The sequence below is a fragment of the Taeniopygia guttata genome, chromosome 19, assembly GCF_048771995.1.
Source record: "Taeniopygia guttata chromosome 19, bTaeGut7.mat, whole genome shotgun sequence".
Classification (NCBI taxonomy): domain Eukaryota; kingdom Metazoa; phylum Chordata; class Aves; order Passeriformes; family Estrildidae; genus Taeniopygia; species Taeniopygia guttata.
Genome location: NC_133044.1, coordinates 3,501,031 through 3,515,308, shown reverse-complemented (window position 1 = coordinate 3,515,308; position 14,278 = coordinate 3,501,031). Strand labels below are relative to the sequence as shown.

The 14,278-nt window shown below is 52.6% G+C and overlaps 2 protein-coding genes across 3 annotated transcripts; one reads left to right on the top strand and one right to left on the bottom strand.

Annotated features, from left to right (window-relative positions):
- Window positions 1-1,392: 1,392 nt before the first annotated feature.
- ZSWIM7 (zinc finger SWIM-type containing 7) lies at window positions 1,393-10,496 on the bottom strand. 2 transcript variants are annotated; one of them, XM_041719955.2, is made up of 6 exons: window positions 10,454-10,496; window positions 9,750-9,849; window positions 8,115-8,136; window positions 6,401-6,503; window positions 2,036-2,140; window positions 1,393-1,646 (listed from the first exon to the last, which is right to left on the bottom strand). In XM_041719955.2, the coding sequence occupies exons 2-6, from the start codon at window positions 9,826-9,828 to the stop codon at window positions 1,530-1,532; spliced, it is 426 nt and encodes a 141-aa protein (XP_041575889.1). In that variant the 5' UTR covers window positions 9,829-9,849; window positions 10,454-10,496; the 3' UTR covers window positions 1,393-1,529.
- TTC19 (tetratricopeptide repeat domain 19) lies at window positions 10,483-13,775 on the top strand. Its single transcript, XM_030288312.4, has 10 exons — window positions 10,483-10,707; window positions 10,775-10,848; window positions 10,930-11,040; window positions 11,141-11,179; window positions 11,678-11,734; window positions 11,949-12,010; window positions 12,139-12,233; window positions 12,418-12,572; window positions 12,849-13,011; window positions 13,472-13,775. The coding sequence occupies exons 1-10, from the start codon at window positions 10,524-10,526 to the stop codon at window positions 13,603-13,605; spliced, it is 1,074 nt and encodes a 357-aa protein (XP_030144172.3). The 5' UTR covers window positions 10,483-10,523; the 3' UTR covers window positions 13,606-13,775.
- Window positions 13,776-14,278: the final 503 nt, after the last annotated feature.

The following is a 14,278-nucleotide window of genomic DNA, read 5'->3' as shown; positions in this document are numbered from 1 at the left end:
AGCTGCAGGCAGCAGCTGCAGGAATGACTCTGGGCCCACCGTGCACAGGGAATGGTTCCCTGGGAGTGCTGGATTCCACTGCAGCTCAGCCCCAGACCTGGGTGAAATCCCCAGAGAGCTCTGAATGGGTTTGCACATGTTTATGCAATGTCCAAATTTAGCTACAGCTCAGTGCCTCAGACATGGGCACTTCCAGCACCAGGCTGAGCACTTCAAGTCCCTGTCCAGGGGCTTCTCCTTTACCTGCCCCGTTCAGCTTTGCTGCATCTGCCTTGCTCAGGGGCCAGCTGGCCCAGGGGCCACCTCCTGCCACCTGGGCAGGGCCTGGCTCTCCCTTCCCTCCATCCCTTCCCCTCTGTGTTATCTGTGTTCCTCCTGGTAATCAGGGCTGGAAACCAGCAGGGTTTCACCTGCAGCCCTGGCAGTGCTGCCAAGTGGTTGCAAGCCACATTTATCCTCACAACAAAGGATGGAATCTCTCCCTTTGGCTGCCTGAAACCGACCCAAACTCACAGCAGCAACAGAGTGAAACTCTCAGTGCCGAAACACCAACACTTGTCCACGTGTGAGAGCTTCCAGTGCAGCTCAGCACCACCACTGCTCCCTTCCCATGCCTCCCATGAGCCAGAATCCCTGCAGATGGATGTGGAGCATCCTCAGTCCAGCATTAACTCTGGCCCAGGCCACAGCAAGTGCCCTGGTGGATCTCAGCCAAAGACATTGCAAGGCAAAATAAAAATAGGACACCTCCCTTGCCCCCCTCAATTAAAAGCTCTGAAGGTTTCTATAAAAATGTGAAGCAAAAGCAGCAGAGGAACTTTCTGTAGCCAGTGCAGCTGTGGCCATTGAGCTGTCCCTGCTCTGTTGGAAGTGTTCTCCTCATGTTGCTGAGATTTTGTATTTGCAGGAACTGTTATTTACATACAAAATGCTTCATTTACCACCCACACCACCTGGCTCAGCCCGTGCCCCGTTATTTCTGGTGGCTGATGCAGCACCAGAGGCCACACTGCCCTCAGGGAGCACAGAGCAGGGACAGGGAATCACAGCTGGAAGGAGCCTTGAGGTGCTCAGTGTGTCTGAAAATGTTTGATTTAAGCACAGCAACTGTGTTGATGCTTCCAAAGATCCAGTTCCTCTGGAGGCACAGAGCTGTCACCAGTCTCAGGGTGCTAAGGGGGTCCCTGCTCTAGTCCCTGGACCAGGTTTGCCACTGAAAAATCAGAAATTGTTCTGAGCTGCCACCTGCAAAGAGCCACATCAGCTCTTTAATCTGTGGATCACTGACACCTGCAGGTTTGCATCCTCACTTCACAATTATTACGGATTAGTTCAAGCATCTTCAGAAATCCCAAAAACAGCATAAATAAACAAAACTGAAGCCAACACAGGCCTAATTAATTAATTTATCAGTGCCAGGCTGCTAATTAATGTCACAGTTGGCTGCAGCACAGGAAGAAATCTACCAGCCTCAATGAACATTTGACAGCCTTGTAGATATTTAAAATGCCAGGAGTGATCCGAATCCTTCATCCTTCATCCTCTTCCTCAGCCAGGAGGATGTTTGTGAGCTGCTCCTCAGACACAGCCAGCTCCTGGCAGGCTCCCAGGGCCTGGCTGAGGTAGACAGCCAGGATGTGTTTGCACTGCAAAGTTAACAGCAGGAGCAAGGCTGGAGTGCCAGGCTGTGTCTGGCCCAGGAGCCCATCCTGGCCAAAATGTGCTCAGGGAAGTGCTCAGCCCCTCCAGGAATGTGGTTCCCTCCTGGCACAGGTGGTGCTCAGTGTCCCCAGTGGTGCCACCAGGACAGTGCCATGCAGGAGCTGGCACAGCTCCTGGCACCCTCCCCACCTCTGCTGACCACCAAAAGCCCTCCCTGCACCCAGTCTGGGGCTCTCAGGGGCCACACACAGTGGTCAGGCTCAGCCTGCCTGGCCAGCTCCCCACTCGTGCTTGGGGAAATTTGGGGTTCAAGGAGCAGGGCAGGGCCCTGTCCCCTGCCCCTGCCAGCCCCAGGCTGAGGCACAGAACTCACCAGAAGGCTCTCGCTCTTCTGCAGCACAGAAAACTCAAAGGCAGGGCAGGTGCAGAAGTGGCAGGAGCTGTAGCAGGTGTAGAGTTTGCCTGAGCTCCCAAGGACCTGAAAGAGAGGCAGATGAGGAGTCAGAGGCAGGATTCACTTTAATTTCTCTGACTCAGGCTGGGTCTGCACTGCCCCAGCAGTGAGGGGGAGATGCCACAGCACAGAAGTGTCCCCAAGCACTGCAGTGACCCACCTAAGCCTGAAGCTCCTCAGGTTTCTCATGGTCTCTAGAAGCTCCTCTCCCTGCAGGTGAGGGTGTCCTGTAGCTGTGCTTGCAGCAGATCCCAGCCCCAGGGACTTGGCTGCTCTAAGGGACCAGGAGAGGGGCGGTGGCACCACTCCCTGACCTCCCATCGAGTGCCAGCCCCTCCTGTGAGCTCCCTGCCAGCCCTGGCAGGCTCAGAGGTGGAAATGACACTTGTCACCCACAGCCCAGGTGTGACCCCAGAGCCACCACGGGCCTGGGACAGGAGAGAGCAGCACTTGCAGGGAGGCCTCTCCTTTCCCAACCACTGAAGGCTGCTCTGCTCTCAAAGCCAGCTGCAGCTACTGGAATCCAGATCTGCCTGAATAAACAAAGCTGAGGTCTCCAGAGAAGCCTCCCTGCTCCATCTCAGCTTTGGGAACAGCACTGCCTGCTTTTCCCACATGCTGCTCCCTACAAGGCTGGTACTGAGGCACCAGGGTGAGCAAACAGGTGAGGGAAGCGTTTTTTCCCAGCATGGAGCAATCTGTGAGCTGCTGGAGCTGACTGCAGGATGTAGCAAAGCCAGCCTATGGATCATTATTTCTCTTTTGGTCTCTTCAAGACTGGAAAATAGCTTTTAGAAAACTACTTTAAGGGCCCAACCTATGGGAAGGGAAGGATCTGCAGGAGCAGAACACACTTGCACAGGGCCCAGGGCTCTGAGGGCACATCACAGCCCTCTCCACTCTGGCAAAATCCAAAGATAAACACAAAAAGTGAAAAGGCAGTGGAGCTCTGCAGAGTGCTGCTTCCCTCCAGGACATCCCTGGCATTCCAAGCTCCTCCAGAGGAACATTGCCCCTCCCTGTCCAAAGCTGCACTCCCAAGGGGAACCTTCCCCTGGAGCTCCCCCTGCACCCTCTGCCCAACAGAAAACATCCAGAAGTTTAGGCTCTCCCACAGAAATGCCAATGCCTCAAATCCCCCTCACTCCCAGCAGATCCAGGACACAAAATTCACATTCCCATTTCAGGGTAAACCTTTTTTCTTTTTTTTTTTTTTTTTTTTTTCAGTCTGGCCTTTACCCCGGGTCCTCCTTTTACTGCAGGCTGAGTTTGTTTCACTTGTGATAAGTTTGTTTTCCTGCAGCCCCTTTGATTGTTTTTTTCCAAGATGAAGTATTCTGATGGTGCCTTCCCTTCAGAAGTGTTTTCCTTTGGGGAGGGGGGAAGGCACAGACAGACACTGCCAGATTTGGGCTGAGCTCAGCGCTCCCCCATCCTGACCTAGATGGCAAGAACACAGTCTCTGCCTAATAAAGCAAAATTGAAAATCCAAAGACTGGGAGAAAAAGGTGCCTCTGTTCCTGGCCAGCTGCAGCCCAGCCAAGCACTGGGGTGCTCCCCTGGCCCTGAGGTGAGATTTCCTTCTGCTGTCCTCATCCCTGGGCCTCAAGGAGGAAAATCCCCCTGGAGGTGTCCCTGCCAGCGTGAGGAAGCTCAGGAGGGTCAGCTGAGGCACCAGCACAGGGACAGACAGACAGACAGACAGGCAGCACCACAGCCTGAGCCAGGGCCTGCTGCTCAAACCCTTCACCGTGGGGTGTTTGCCACACAGTTCTGGGAAACGGATGAAAAAAGACAAAATAAAGAAGAAATGGAAGTGCAGGATGTGAGCATGCAGGGGCACTGCCCTGCTTCACTGCCACAGCTCAGCATCTGTGCCACTTGGGCAGAGCCCCAAACGCTGCCAGGCCAACAGTGCCACATCCAGCACTGCTCCACCATCAGCCAGAGCCACCATCCCTGCAGCAGGCAGGATTTACCCCTGGCTCAGCATGGCAGGTACCATCCAAGCTCTCCTGGGATGGTTTCAGCTCTGAGCACCCAGCCCTTGGACACTCCATCAGTGCCACTCCTCTGTTAAACAGCAAGGGCATTGAGGGACATATCACAGCTTTCATTTCACTGAGGGCTCCTTCTTCTCCCATCTCAGCTCCTGAGAGCAAGGGCTGCCCACACTACAGGGCCTGTCTGGGCAGAGCCTTCCTCCCCTGAAGCAGGACCTGAGATGTGCTGGGTGATATGGAATTATCCCCAGCTCCGATTTGGCTATAATGACCCAAAGGAGTTTCACAACAGAACCAGCCTCATGGCCTCAAAGAGCCCTCCAGAGCCAGCTGCAAGTGGAAGCACCACCTCACATTCCAGCTGAACCACATCTGGGTGCAATGGCAGGGCTGACTTTGTGGGGGATCATTAGCAGGGACGATTGTGCAGTGTCCAGGCAGCCATGGGTGCCCCTCTTCCCAGGAGCACAGCTGGGGGACATTTCCACACATTCCTACAGCACACAGGAATGAAGAGCCAGTGCCTCCAGTGCAGTGCCCCACCCAGGGCTTGGGTTTCTATGACCCCAGATGTGTTCCTGTCACTGCTCCAGCCCCAGGGTAGACTCTGCTCTTTGTTTCTGCATCTCAGGCAGCTGTCATGAGGGAGAATTTCACAATGGCACCAACCTCACACCCCCAGAGAAAATATCTCTTCACATTCCTCTGTTAATGAACTCATCAACATGGCCTTAATCAGCAATCAAGGTCCACTGCAGAGGAATGCAGCTGGAGGCACACAGGAACCTCCTTCCTGGAGCTTTGTCCTGCATTAACTCCCTGACCCTCCTGTCCAGGGGCTCCTTCTCCACAGGGAAACCAGAGGCTCCCTCTCCCTGCAGAGGCAGGAGAGCAGTTCTGACACTTGTTCCTTTTCCGTGTGCACCAGCTGAGCCCTTTATTAATATCAAATTATTAACTGATGCCCAGCAAAGCTCTGCCTTAGCCTGACAAAGCTCTGCTAGGAGAATGTGACCATTCTCTGCCCAGTGGCATTTTCAGGCAAGCAACAGTAAAAAAGGGAAAGACTTTGAGCATTCAATTAATCAGGAAGGCAGCTGCTGTCTAAGGGTGCTGGAAGCTTCTTAGGCTTTACCAAACATCCACAGGCAAGCCCTCAACTGCAGTCCAAGGCTGTTCTTGAGCCCTGGTTATGATTCATGTCCCTCGGGAGGGGCCTGTGTCCTCTCCATGGCCCCAGAAGTGATAAAGGTTCCATGTGCAAACCAAGCAGGACAAGCTCTGAACATGTGAGAGGGGTTTGTGCCAGCAGCCAGGCCTGATTTCACAGCCCTTTTCTCACCCTACAGGACCCCAAAGCACCTCCAGGGGAGGAGAAAAGGTCTTTTGCAGGTGGAATACTTGGAAATGTTTCTCTTGGGTGCTACAGCACTGAGCAAAGATATTCCCCCTTCTCTGGTGTGTGAACAGCACAGAAACAGGCCCAGCTGTGGATGGGCTGTGCTTCCTGAGGGTTTGGGAGTGCTGAGGAGAAGGAATTGGTGCTTTTTGACCAAAATCTTTGGGCACAGGGCCCCAGTGTTCAGCCAGGGCACAGCCAAGGGCTGGCTGCAGCTGGTCCATGGCTCACAGCACAGACTGTCCCAAAAGAGATGCCACCAGTGCTGGGGGACCAGAGAGCAAGGAACTGTGCACAGTACAGAAATGTGAGAACAAAGTACCAATGGCTCCTCACCTCACTCCCACCCTGTGCTGTAACTGATCTCAGGGCTGAGGTGAGCTCTTCTCCCCAAAATGCCATTTCATGGGGATGTTTCTGTGATTCACAGCTTGGCTACACTGAACCAGAGTGACACCCACAGGTTTGGCCTGCATTGCTCCCTCCCAGGCAGCAGAGATCTGCTGCCAAGCAGAGGTCATGACAGGAAAGAAACTCAATGATGGTAGATAATGGTGAGTTGTGTACGACTGGTCAAGAGGAAGAACTTCCTTTGCTGGAGAGGATGGGAGTAATAAAGCAAAATTAGCAATCCCTGGAAAACTTCCTCCTGACTGTGATGCCCACAAACACATAAATTGTCTGTGGCTGGCTGGGAGCCACCGAGAAAATGGTTCTGAACCGTGCTGCTCTAATTCTAGTTCCTGGCTGCTGCTCTCCAGTGTCACTTCAGGAGTTTGTAAAACACTGGTGTCCTCTCTGTGTTTATCCATGCTCTGCAAGTCAGGAAAACACATCCCAGATGCCAGCTGGAAACCATCAAAAGCAAAGAGAAGCATGTACCTGGTAGAGAATCCTTCCACTGGGGGACCTGAGCCGGGTGACAGAACGCTGATCCACCAAATCCAGAGCTGGGACTGCAGCTGGGCCAAAAATGAACTTCAGCCTGGAAGAGAATGTGTCCCCAGTTAGGTCACAGCACAAAGGGAGACCCTCTGGCTCAGCCTCAGGGCACAGAGGCAGCCCTGAAGGAGTCCATTGTGAAAGTAAGACATTTTTCCTTGCTGCAGGAACTGAAAATCTCCCACCAGCACAAAGGCACAAACAGGGATTTTAGTGGAGCACACGGAGCCAGACTTGCCAGTGCTCAGGGCAAAAGGGGCTCATGCTCTGGGACTCCTCAGCTCTACAGTCCTGGATGTGCTGGATTGATCAGCTGGCCTTGAATCCCACCTCCAGGCATGGAGCACACAGCTCCTTGGAGAAAGGGGAGTGCAAGGATGAGCCACAGTTCCTGGAGCAACAGGAACTGGGGCTCCTTCCTCATCCCCTGGAGATCAGTTCAAACCCTGGGGAACAATTGAGTCATCCTGCACTGATCACATCTCTTCCATCACTGTCACAACCGAGGGATAATTTATCCTTTCTCTGCCCACCAAACTGCATCAGGAGGAAGCTGGAGAACATCAGGGAATTACTCAAGACACTCCCCTGCACATGGAGACACCAGATAGCATCAGCTGTACATCTGTGACCCAGCTAGGAGCAGGGCTCAGAGACAGCCAAGTAATTGCAGATAAACACCCAGAGGCAGCACCTGCCTGATGTCCCTCCACTGTCCCTAAAAATCCTTTCCCTTTCAGGGATCCACAGTCTGGGATGAGGACCACTGCACATCCCAAAGGGGGATTTTGTCTCCTGGTGCTGTGCAGGGGTGTAGGATAAGGTGTGTGTTAAATATGGACATCTGCACCTTCAGCCTATTGTTGAGGGAGCTCATGGGCTCCAAAGTCATCCTAGACCAGCAAATCCAGCTGCTCTGAGTGTTTCCAAAGAGCTCAGTTAACTTCACCGACCTTTCACCAGCTGAGAAAAATCTGTGTAGTCTAGATTGGTTCCAAGGGTAAACAACAAGGAAATCAGCAGTGATGAAGAGATAGCATCAAACAGAGGAGGAGACCAAGAGAAAGGGGAAAGTTTCCAAGTCCAGGGAGGACAGAGCAAGGCAGAGCCCCAGCAAGGCTGAGTCAAGCTCATTGATGAGCAGCCAAGCAGACAGACAGATTCCAGGAAGACCAAAACTTGCACAAACTCAAGGCAAGAAGGGCTGGCTCCATCTGAGGAGGTGGGTGGGGAACGCTTAACTAAGACATTCCTTCATGATTAGGTTTGGGACTATAAGGGGGCTGAGTTCAGTGAGTTTCAGGAACTCTTTTCAAATCTAGGGAATTCTTTTCTTGTGTATATAATTTGATCAGTTCAACAGGAAGTGCCCACAGGAAATTCAAGGACTTTGGAGATTTGGAAGAGATTGGGAAATGAAATCAGAATACTTCTGAGCTGCTGGATGCAGGGAATTGATGGAAAGCTGGCTGCCAAGAGTTACCACCATTATTAAAATTAAAAAAACTGTCAGAAACTTCATTTACCAAAACCACCAGTGTTTTTGTGTTTCAGCAGCACTTGGTCAAACACAGGGGAAAACCAGGATGAGAGCTGACCACCAACTGCCCTTCAGCAGGATACTGAGGCAGGAACTGAAGCAGAAGACACTCACCCCAGCAGCAGCTCATCAGGGACTGCAACAGAAAGAAAAGGAAATGTGATTTTGCAGAATTTCACATCACAGGGGGGTTATTGTCCCCGCAAGGTACCCCCAGAGGCCACACAGGACTGCAGAGATCTCAACATCCTCTCTAGCCACCAAAAAAGCAACAAGGAGCAGCAAAATGATGGCAATGCTAAGGCATTTATCAAGCACAGCAATCACAACCACAGGGATTCATTTAAAAAAGAAAAGCAGAAGCCCAAATGTATTTTCTTTTATGACATCCTACTTTTAAAAGCACCCAATAAAAGGCAGGAGTCCTCAGCCTGGTTAAAAAAAAATATATATTATTTTCCCTGAAACTCTCCTGGCATGAGTTGAGAACTCAGGCATCACAACTTTAAAAATTGTGTTCTTTTCCCAGCACAGTCTTGCAGGGCGCCACTGGTTTATGAGCCCACTGAAACATCGTGTCTTCATTTATTGTCTCCTTAAGATGGAAAGTTACACTCAAGCAAATTGTGTTTGTTGGACAGCTCAGGCTCTGCCTGTCCACTCTGATCTTTCTGTTATCACCCAGGGGACACAGTGTACTCTGTCTCCATATCCCACTGGAAGATCTGGATTTTTGACTTTAAAATAATTTTCTTCTGACAATTCAAAATACTCTCTATAACCTGCAGTGTTGGTTTGAATTTTCCAGCTTTATTTGAATTTAATTCTGCAAAGGGATCAATTTGTCTCCACAGCTCTGTCTCTATGTCTGCTTTAGTACCACTCTGCTGCTGTAAAAAGGATGTTTTTAAAGGGATGTAAACTTTTTTTGCTTAGTTTACAACAGGATTTATAAAGCTCTTTTAAAAGTCACATGTAGATTTTGGATCTACTCTAACCTGACAGAAGGCACAGTGCAAGTGTGCCAAAAAGCTGTCACTGGGGGTCACTCTGACAGTTTAGACATGAATTTTCTGCCCATTCCTCACTCCCACGTAGTGCTCAAGACAGATTTATCTGAATTCTTATTTGTTTGGGTTTTGCAGTTAAAAATATTCCTTCAGCAGAGCCTTACTTTGGGAAGAGCCATTCTGTGCAACTCATCCAGTAAACACAAACACAGATCCAGCAAAGGTAATTATTCCTAACTAGGTGCTGGAATTGGCCAGGGTTTCAGTGCTGGCTGGTGCTCCTTTCACTGAAGCACTGGGAAATTGTTCCTCGCCCTGGGATCAGCAGCACGCCCCCTCTGCCGGTCAGTCAGGACACGGCTTTGGGAAATTCCCCTTTCCAACCCCAGTTTTGGGATTGGTGAGTCTGTAGAATCGGCAGAGCAGAGGGCACAGCAGAATTCCTGCCCGGAGGCATTAATTTATCATCTCTCAAGTGTGACCATGTGCACCAGGAGCTCTAAGGAGCAGCAGTCTCCCCATAAATCTCACATTACAAAGAGTCCCAACTGGTGTGATTTTTGAATTGGACTTGAGGAGGGGCTGCTCCTGATTATCTGTGCTTCACACCTGTCTGTTGTCACAAAAAAGGGACATAAAGGTCCCTGAGACAACAGGGTCTGGCAGAAAAGGGGAGGCCAAGGCCCTCCTCACTCGCTGGGGGTGTGCCAGCCCACTCCTGCTGGGCTCCTTCACATACCCTGTGAGGTCTCCTGAAAAGCCTTTTTGATCTCTCTCAAGAGCTCTTCTGCCACAGCTGGCAAGGTGCTCCCGTCCATCCCACTGGCACGGGCTCATCCCTGGAAACGAGACAGGACAGGAGACAGAGGGACATCTTTAGGGTCACCATGGATACTGAGCATCGAGGGGGGTTATCTGGGCACCCCATCCCCACCAAGGAATGGCATCCTTTAAAGTGTTTTAAAACAACTTCTAAGATGTTTGATTTGGTTTGGTTTTTTTTCACACGTTCAGGGACAGGATTCCCCATAGACACACGGGTGTCTCCGAGATGCCCCACAGCAGCTCAGCTCCGTGGGCGTTCCTCACGGCGGGGCACTCCCCGGCCTCCAGCTGCCGCCCGGTGCCGCTGCGGAACGGGCAGAGCCCGGTGAGAGCCCGGAGCAGCCCCTGTCGGGTGTTCCCTCACGGGTGGGATCCCCAGCCCTTCCCGGGAGCTGCTCCTCCCTCAGCTTCGTCCCCGCGCTGTGTCCCGGGGAGGGCGGCGGGCGCTGCTCACCCGGGCGGGCAGAGCGGCGGGGCCCGCTCGCTGCCGGTTCCCGGTGCTGCTGCCGAGCACGGCCCGTTCCCGTTCCCGTTCCCGGTGCTGCTGCCGAGCACGGCCCGTTCCCGTTCCCGTTCCCGTTCCCGTTCCCGTTCCCGTTCCCGCTCCCGGTCCCTCACCGGGAGTGACGTAACGACACCGCCCCGTGCCCGGCGCTGACGTCACGCGCTCTTAAAGGGCCCTCAGGGGATGGCGGCGGCGGCGCTGCCGCGGGCGCTGTCCCGGCTGTGCCCCCGGCGCTGCCCCCGGCGCTGCCCCGCCGTGCCCCGGCCCGCCTGGACGGGGGGACACCGGGGACACCGCGGGGACAGCGGCAGCGCGGGGCGGGCGCGCTGGGCACGGCCGGCCGGCGCTGCGCTGGCCTTCCTGGGAGGTGAGAGGGGCGGCGGGCACGGGCACCGCGCAGCCGGCAGCGGGCACCCACCGCGCTGTCCCCGCAGGCTTCTCCCCGTTCCCGCGGGACGCCGAGGAGGACGGCGAGGACGCCATCGTGCTGCTGCTGAAGAGAGCCAAGGTGAGGCGGTGCGGGCGGAGCGGGCGGAGCGGGCGCGGCCCCCGGCAGTACCGGCGGTGACCGGGCCCGCTGCCCCCGCAGCTCAGCGCCATCAGAGGGGAGCTGGCCCAGGCCGAGCAGCTCCTGCACCAGGCCCTGCGCCGGGCGCACCAGCAGGAGAACCGGCAGGCCGTCATCTACACCTACAGCATGGTGAGAGCCGCGCTTGCGGCTGCCCGCAGGGAGAAGGAAAAGCGGCTGAGGCGCGGCCGCATCGCCTCGCTGCAGCTTGAGCACTGTGTGTCTCTTCCAGATGGGGAACGTGGCCTACATGCAGGGACAGCTGGACAATGTGAGTAACTCTGGGTTTTCCCTCGGAATTTTTAGAAGTTGACATGTTGTGCACGGTCTCAGGTATGGGGTGCTTGCACGCACAAGCTGCAGACTCAGAGCTGTGGGGCAGAGATGTCCCAGTGCACAGCAGAATGATCCAACTCAGGATTGCAGTCCCATGAGCACACCAGGTTAAGAAAGGTGCTCTCACAGTTAAAAGAGGGAATACTTCTTACTGTGAAAAGCTGCAGTTGAGCACAGAGATGCTCCAAGGAGAAAAAAAAAAAAAAGCCCTGAGCTCACAGAGTAAAGGCCTGGCTGCTGCTGCAGTGCTTATGCAGAAACTGAAAGGACTCACTGGTTCAATACCAGTGGGCTCTGGTCAGCCTTTCACTTCTAACTGCTCTTGCTGAGTGTAAACGCAACAAATTTGAGCCAGTTCCCTCTGTGTAATTTGCCTCTGTTTTGTTTTAAATGCCATCATTTCTTAGTATCCCCTTCAAAATTCTTGTTTCAGGCAGAAAAGCTCTACAAAGCAACTATGAGCTATATGCTTGCAGGGGACACAAAGGAGGTATGTTCTGAGACAGGCTCCCAGTGGGGCCTTTCTCTTTACCTTATTTCTTGTGCTGTAATGCCTCTTACTGGAAATTGGCAATACTGTAAAGGATGGCAGCACTGGAGGCAACAAGATGGGGATCTTTAGTATCTAAACTCTCTGACAAAGTGGTGTTTCTGTTGGGAAGGTACAAGAAGAGTAACAGTTATGTTGTGTGTCCTCCTGGCAGGATGACAACGCCATCCTTGAGATATCCCTCAAGTTGGCCAGTATCTATGCTGCTCAGAAACAGTGAGTTCCCAGCTAGAGGTGGCACCTGCTTTCATCTCAGCTTTGCAGTGCTGGTGAGGTGGTCAAGCAGAGGATCTTTAATAAGGGATCCTTCAGGGACAGAAGGAGCTTTGCTTTGCACTTTACAGGCACAAATTAGCTGTAGCTGGCTACCAGTTCTGCATCCTGACCTTAGAGGAGAAGATTGCCAAGCAGAAGGACTTGCCTGAAGATGTCTTACCAGGTGGGCAGCCTTGTCTGCCAAAGGCTTCTCATCTTTTCTCCATTTCCCTGGCCTTGATGTTGTTTCTAAGTGCCATCTTCATGTCAATCCATTGTCTTCCCACTGCCTGAGTTTCTGCTGTGGTAGGATGGGAGTTCATGCTGAATCCTGTGGCAGTGATCACTTCACTCCTCTCTGTTTGCAGCTGAAGAAAAGGCCAACACGCAGCTCCTGCTTGGGATGAGCCTGGACTCCTACGGCCGCTACCTCCTGAACATCAACGAGCTCTCAGCAGCACAAAAAATGTATGAGAAGGCTCTGCAGATATCAAATGATGTTCAGGGAGAGACTCATCCACAGGTGATTTGTACAGCAGTAGGACTCCAGGGAAGGAAGGCTGATCTGTAGGGAATGAGGCAGCCTTGGAGCAGCTCTGCTGCCATCAGACATGGCCAGCACTACCTGAGGCTGTTTTCCTGCCGGGAAGGACGGGCATGCAAATACAGAAATACAGGCTACTTCCTTACTGGATGCTTCTTTGGGAAATACTTCTTTAACTGGTGTGGCAGGGAATGAATGTGGTGCTTCTGCTGCCCCAGACTGCTCCACAGGCTTCCCTTTTCCCTCCTGGTGCAGAGTGTGGTGCTGATGAATGACCTGGCGACTGTGCTGGATGCTCAGGGACGCTACGAGGAGGCGCACACCTACAGCAGGAGGGCAGCAGAGCTGGCAAGGGACACGAAGCACCCCGAGGAGCACATGGTGCTCAGTAACCTGGCAGCAATCCTGATGCACAAAGGTCAGTGAATACATGCCCAGCCTGTCACTGAGCTTGTGCTGAGTGCAGAGATCTGGATCTGTGTTGTAGGGCTGAACTGCAGTGCTGGTTTGGGGTTATTAGATTTAGTTTAGGCAGTAGATCTGACTTTGAATTGCTTTCACAAACTGACTCAAAAGGTTTCCAGGGGATCTTGTTTCCCACGTCCTTTGTCTCCAGTAACTTTTCCAAAAGGACAGAAGACATGCATGAGATTTGTTTCTGTGAGATTTTAATGCTGAAGCAGCACCAGGTCCCATCATCTCTGCTGCTCTCCAGCTCTCAGAGTTGGCAACCTGGCAGGATGTTTTCTGAGCCTCCCTAGAGGCTGAGGATGTGTTCCAAGTAGTCCTTGTCCTTTGCATGTCATCAGCATCAGGAGGGGGCTCTGAAAATGGGTGATGGAAGTGGGTAGCCAAGCCTCTTTTCTCTCTTGCTACAGAAGATTTCCTGCAAGCAAAACAAGTGTACAAAGAAGCCCTCAAGCAGGCACAGCAGAAGGGAGATGCTGCTTCTGTCCAGCATATCCAGGAGGAACTAGCTGAGCTGGCCAAGAGGAGAAAGGGCTCCAAATAAGTTTGGCCACAGAGTCCAACCTTGAGGTGACTGAAGACAGCAAGGGTTGGTCAGCACTGGGAGCAGCTCGGTGCAATTCTCCAGAGAAACAGCGATGAGGAGTTCCAGGACTGCTTAAGAGGAAGGGCTGCCACTGCCTAACAGCCCAAAATAAAGGTGTGAAATCTTAACTGTGTGAATTTATGGTGTAGTCTGTGGTTTTACTGACCTACTGTGCTAAGTGGTTTAATTTTGGCTGCCTAAGTGCAAGTCTGGTTGGGTATTAATACTGTGTTAGTCAGTTTGCTACTCCTGCTTGCCCACAGAAATGTTCAGGTTCAAAACATGGCTGTCCCAGAGCAAGTCTTGAAAAGGAACAGGCAGGAATTGTCTCACTCTTCACATGTTGCACAGCACAACAGGGGCTGCACTTCTATCACTGCTGCAGCTCCCTGTCCTGGTCCAACAGGTTGTGTGAAGATCAAATGTATTTCTTCATTTAGCATCCAAAAATAGAACTTGTCCTCTCAGAAGAGGGGTGAGGCTGTTAGCACACAGAGCTGCTGTCAGAAATAAACTTGGCTCCAGTGGAGACACACGGAATGCCAGAGTTGTCTTCTCTCTTGGATAGGTCAGTGCTTGAATGCTGAGGCTTCCTGTTGCAAAAGATGCTGTGTACAAACCCAGCTTTGTC

What these genes read in the sequence shown, in the direction of transcription:
- ZSWIM7 (XM_041719955.2), bottom strand. Translation starts at nt 9,828, where the DNA reads ATGGACGGGAGCACCTTGCCAGCTGTGGCAGAAGAGCTCTTGAGAGAG. An exon ending in TTTTCAGGAGACCTCACAGG is followed by an intron (nt 8,137 to 9,749) that starts GTATGTGAAGGA and finishes TTTCTGTTGCAG; the next exon opens with TCCCTGATGAGCTGCTGCTG. An exon ending in GTGGAAGGATTCTCTACCAG is followed by an intron (nt 2,141 to 6,400) that starts GTACATGCTTCT and finishes CCTCTCTTTCAG; the next exon opens with GTCCTTGGGAGCTCAGGCAA.
- TTC19 (XM_030288312.4), top strand. Translation starts at nt 10,524, where the DNA reads ATGGCGGCGGCGGCGCTGCCGCGGGCGCTGTCCCGGCTGTGCCCCCGG. An exon ending in TGCAGGGACAGCTGGACAAT is followed by an intron (nt 11,180 to 11,677) that starts GTGAGTAACTCT and finishes TTCTTGTTTCAG; the next exon opens with GCAGAAAAGCTCTACAAAGC. An exon ending in ATCTATGCTGCTCAGAAACA is followed by an intron (nt 12,011 to 12,138) that starts GTGAGTTCCCAG and finishes TGCACTTTACAG; the next exon opens with GCACAAATTAGCTGTAGCTG.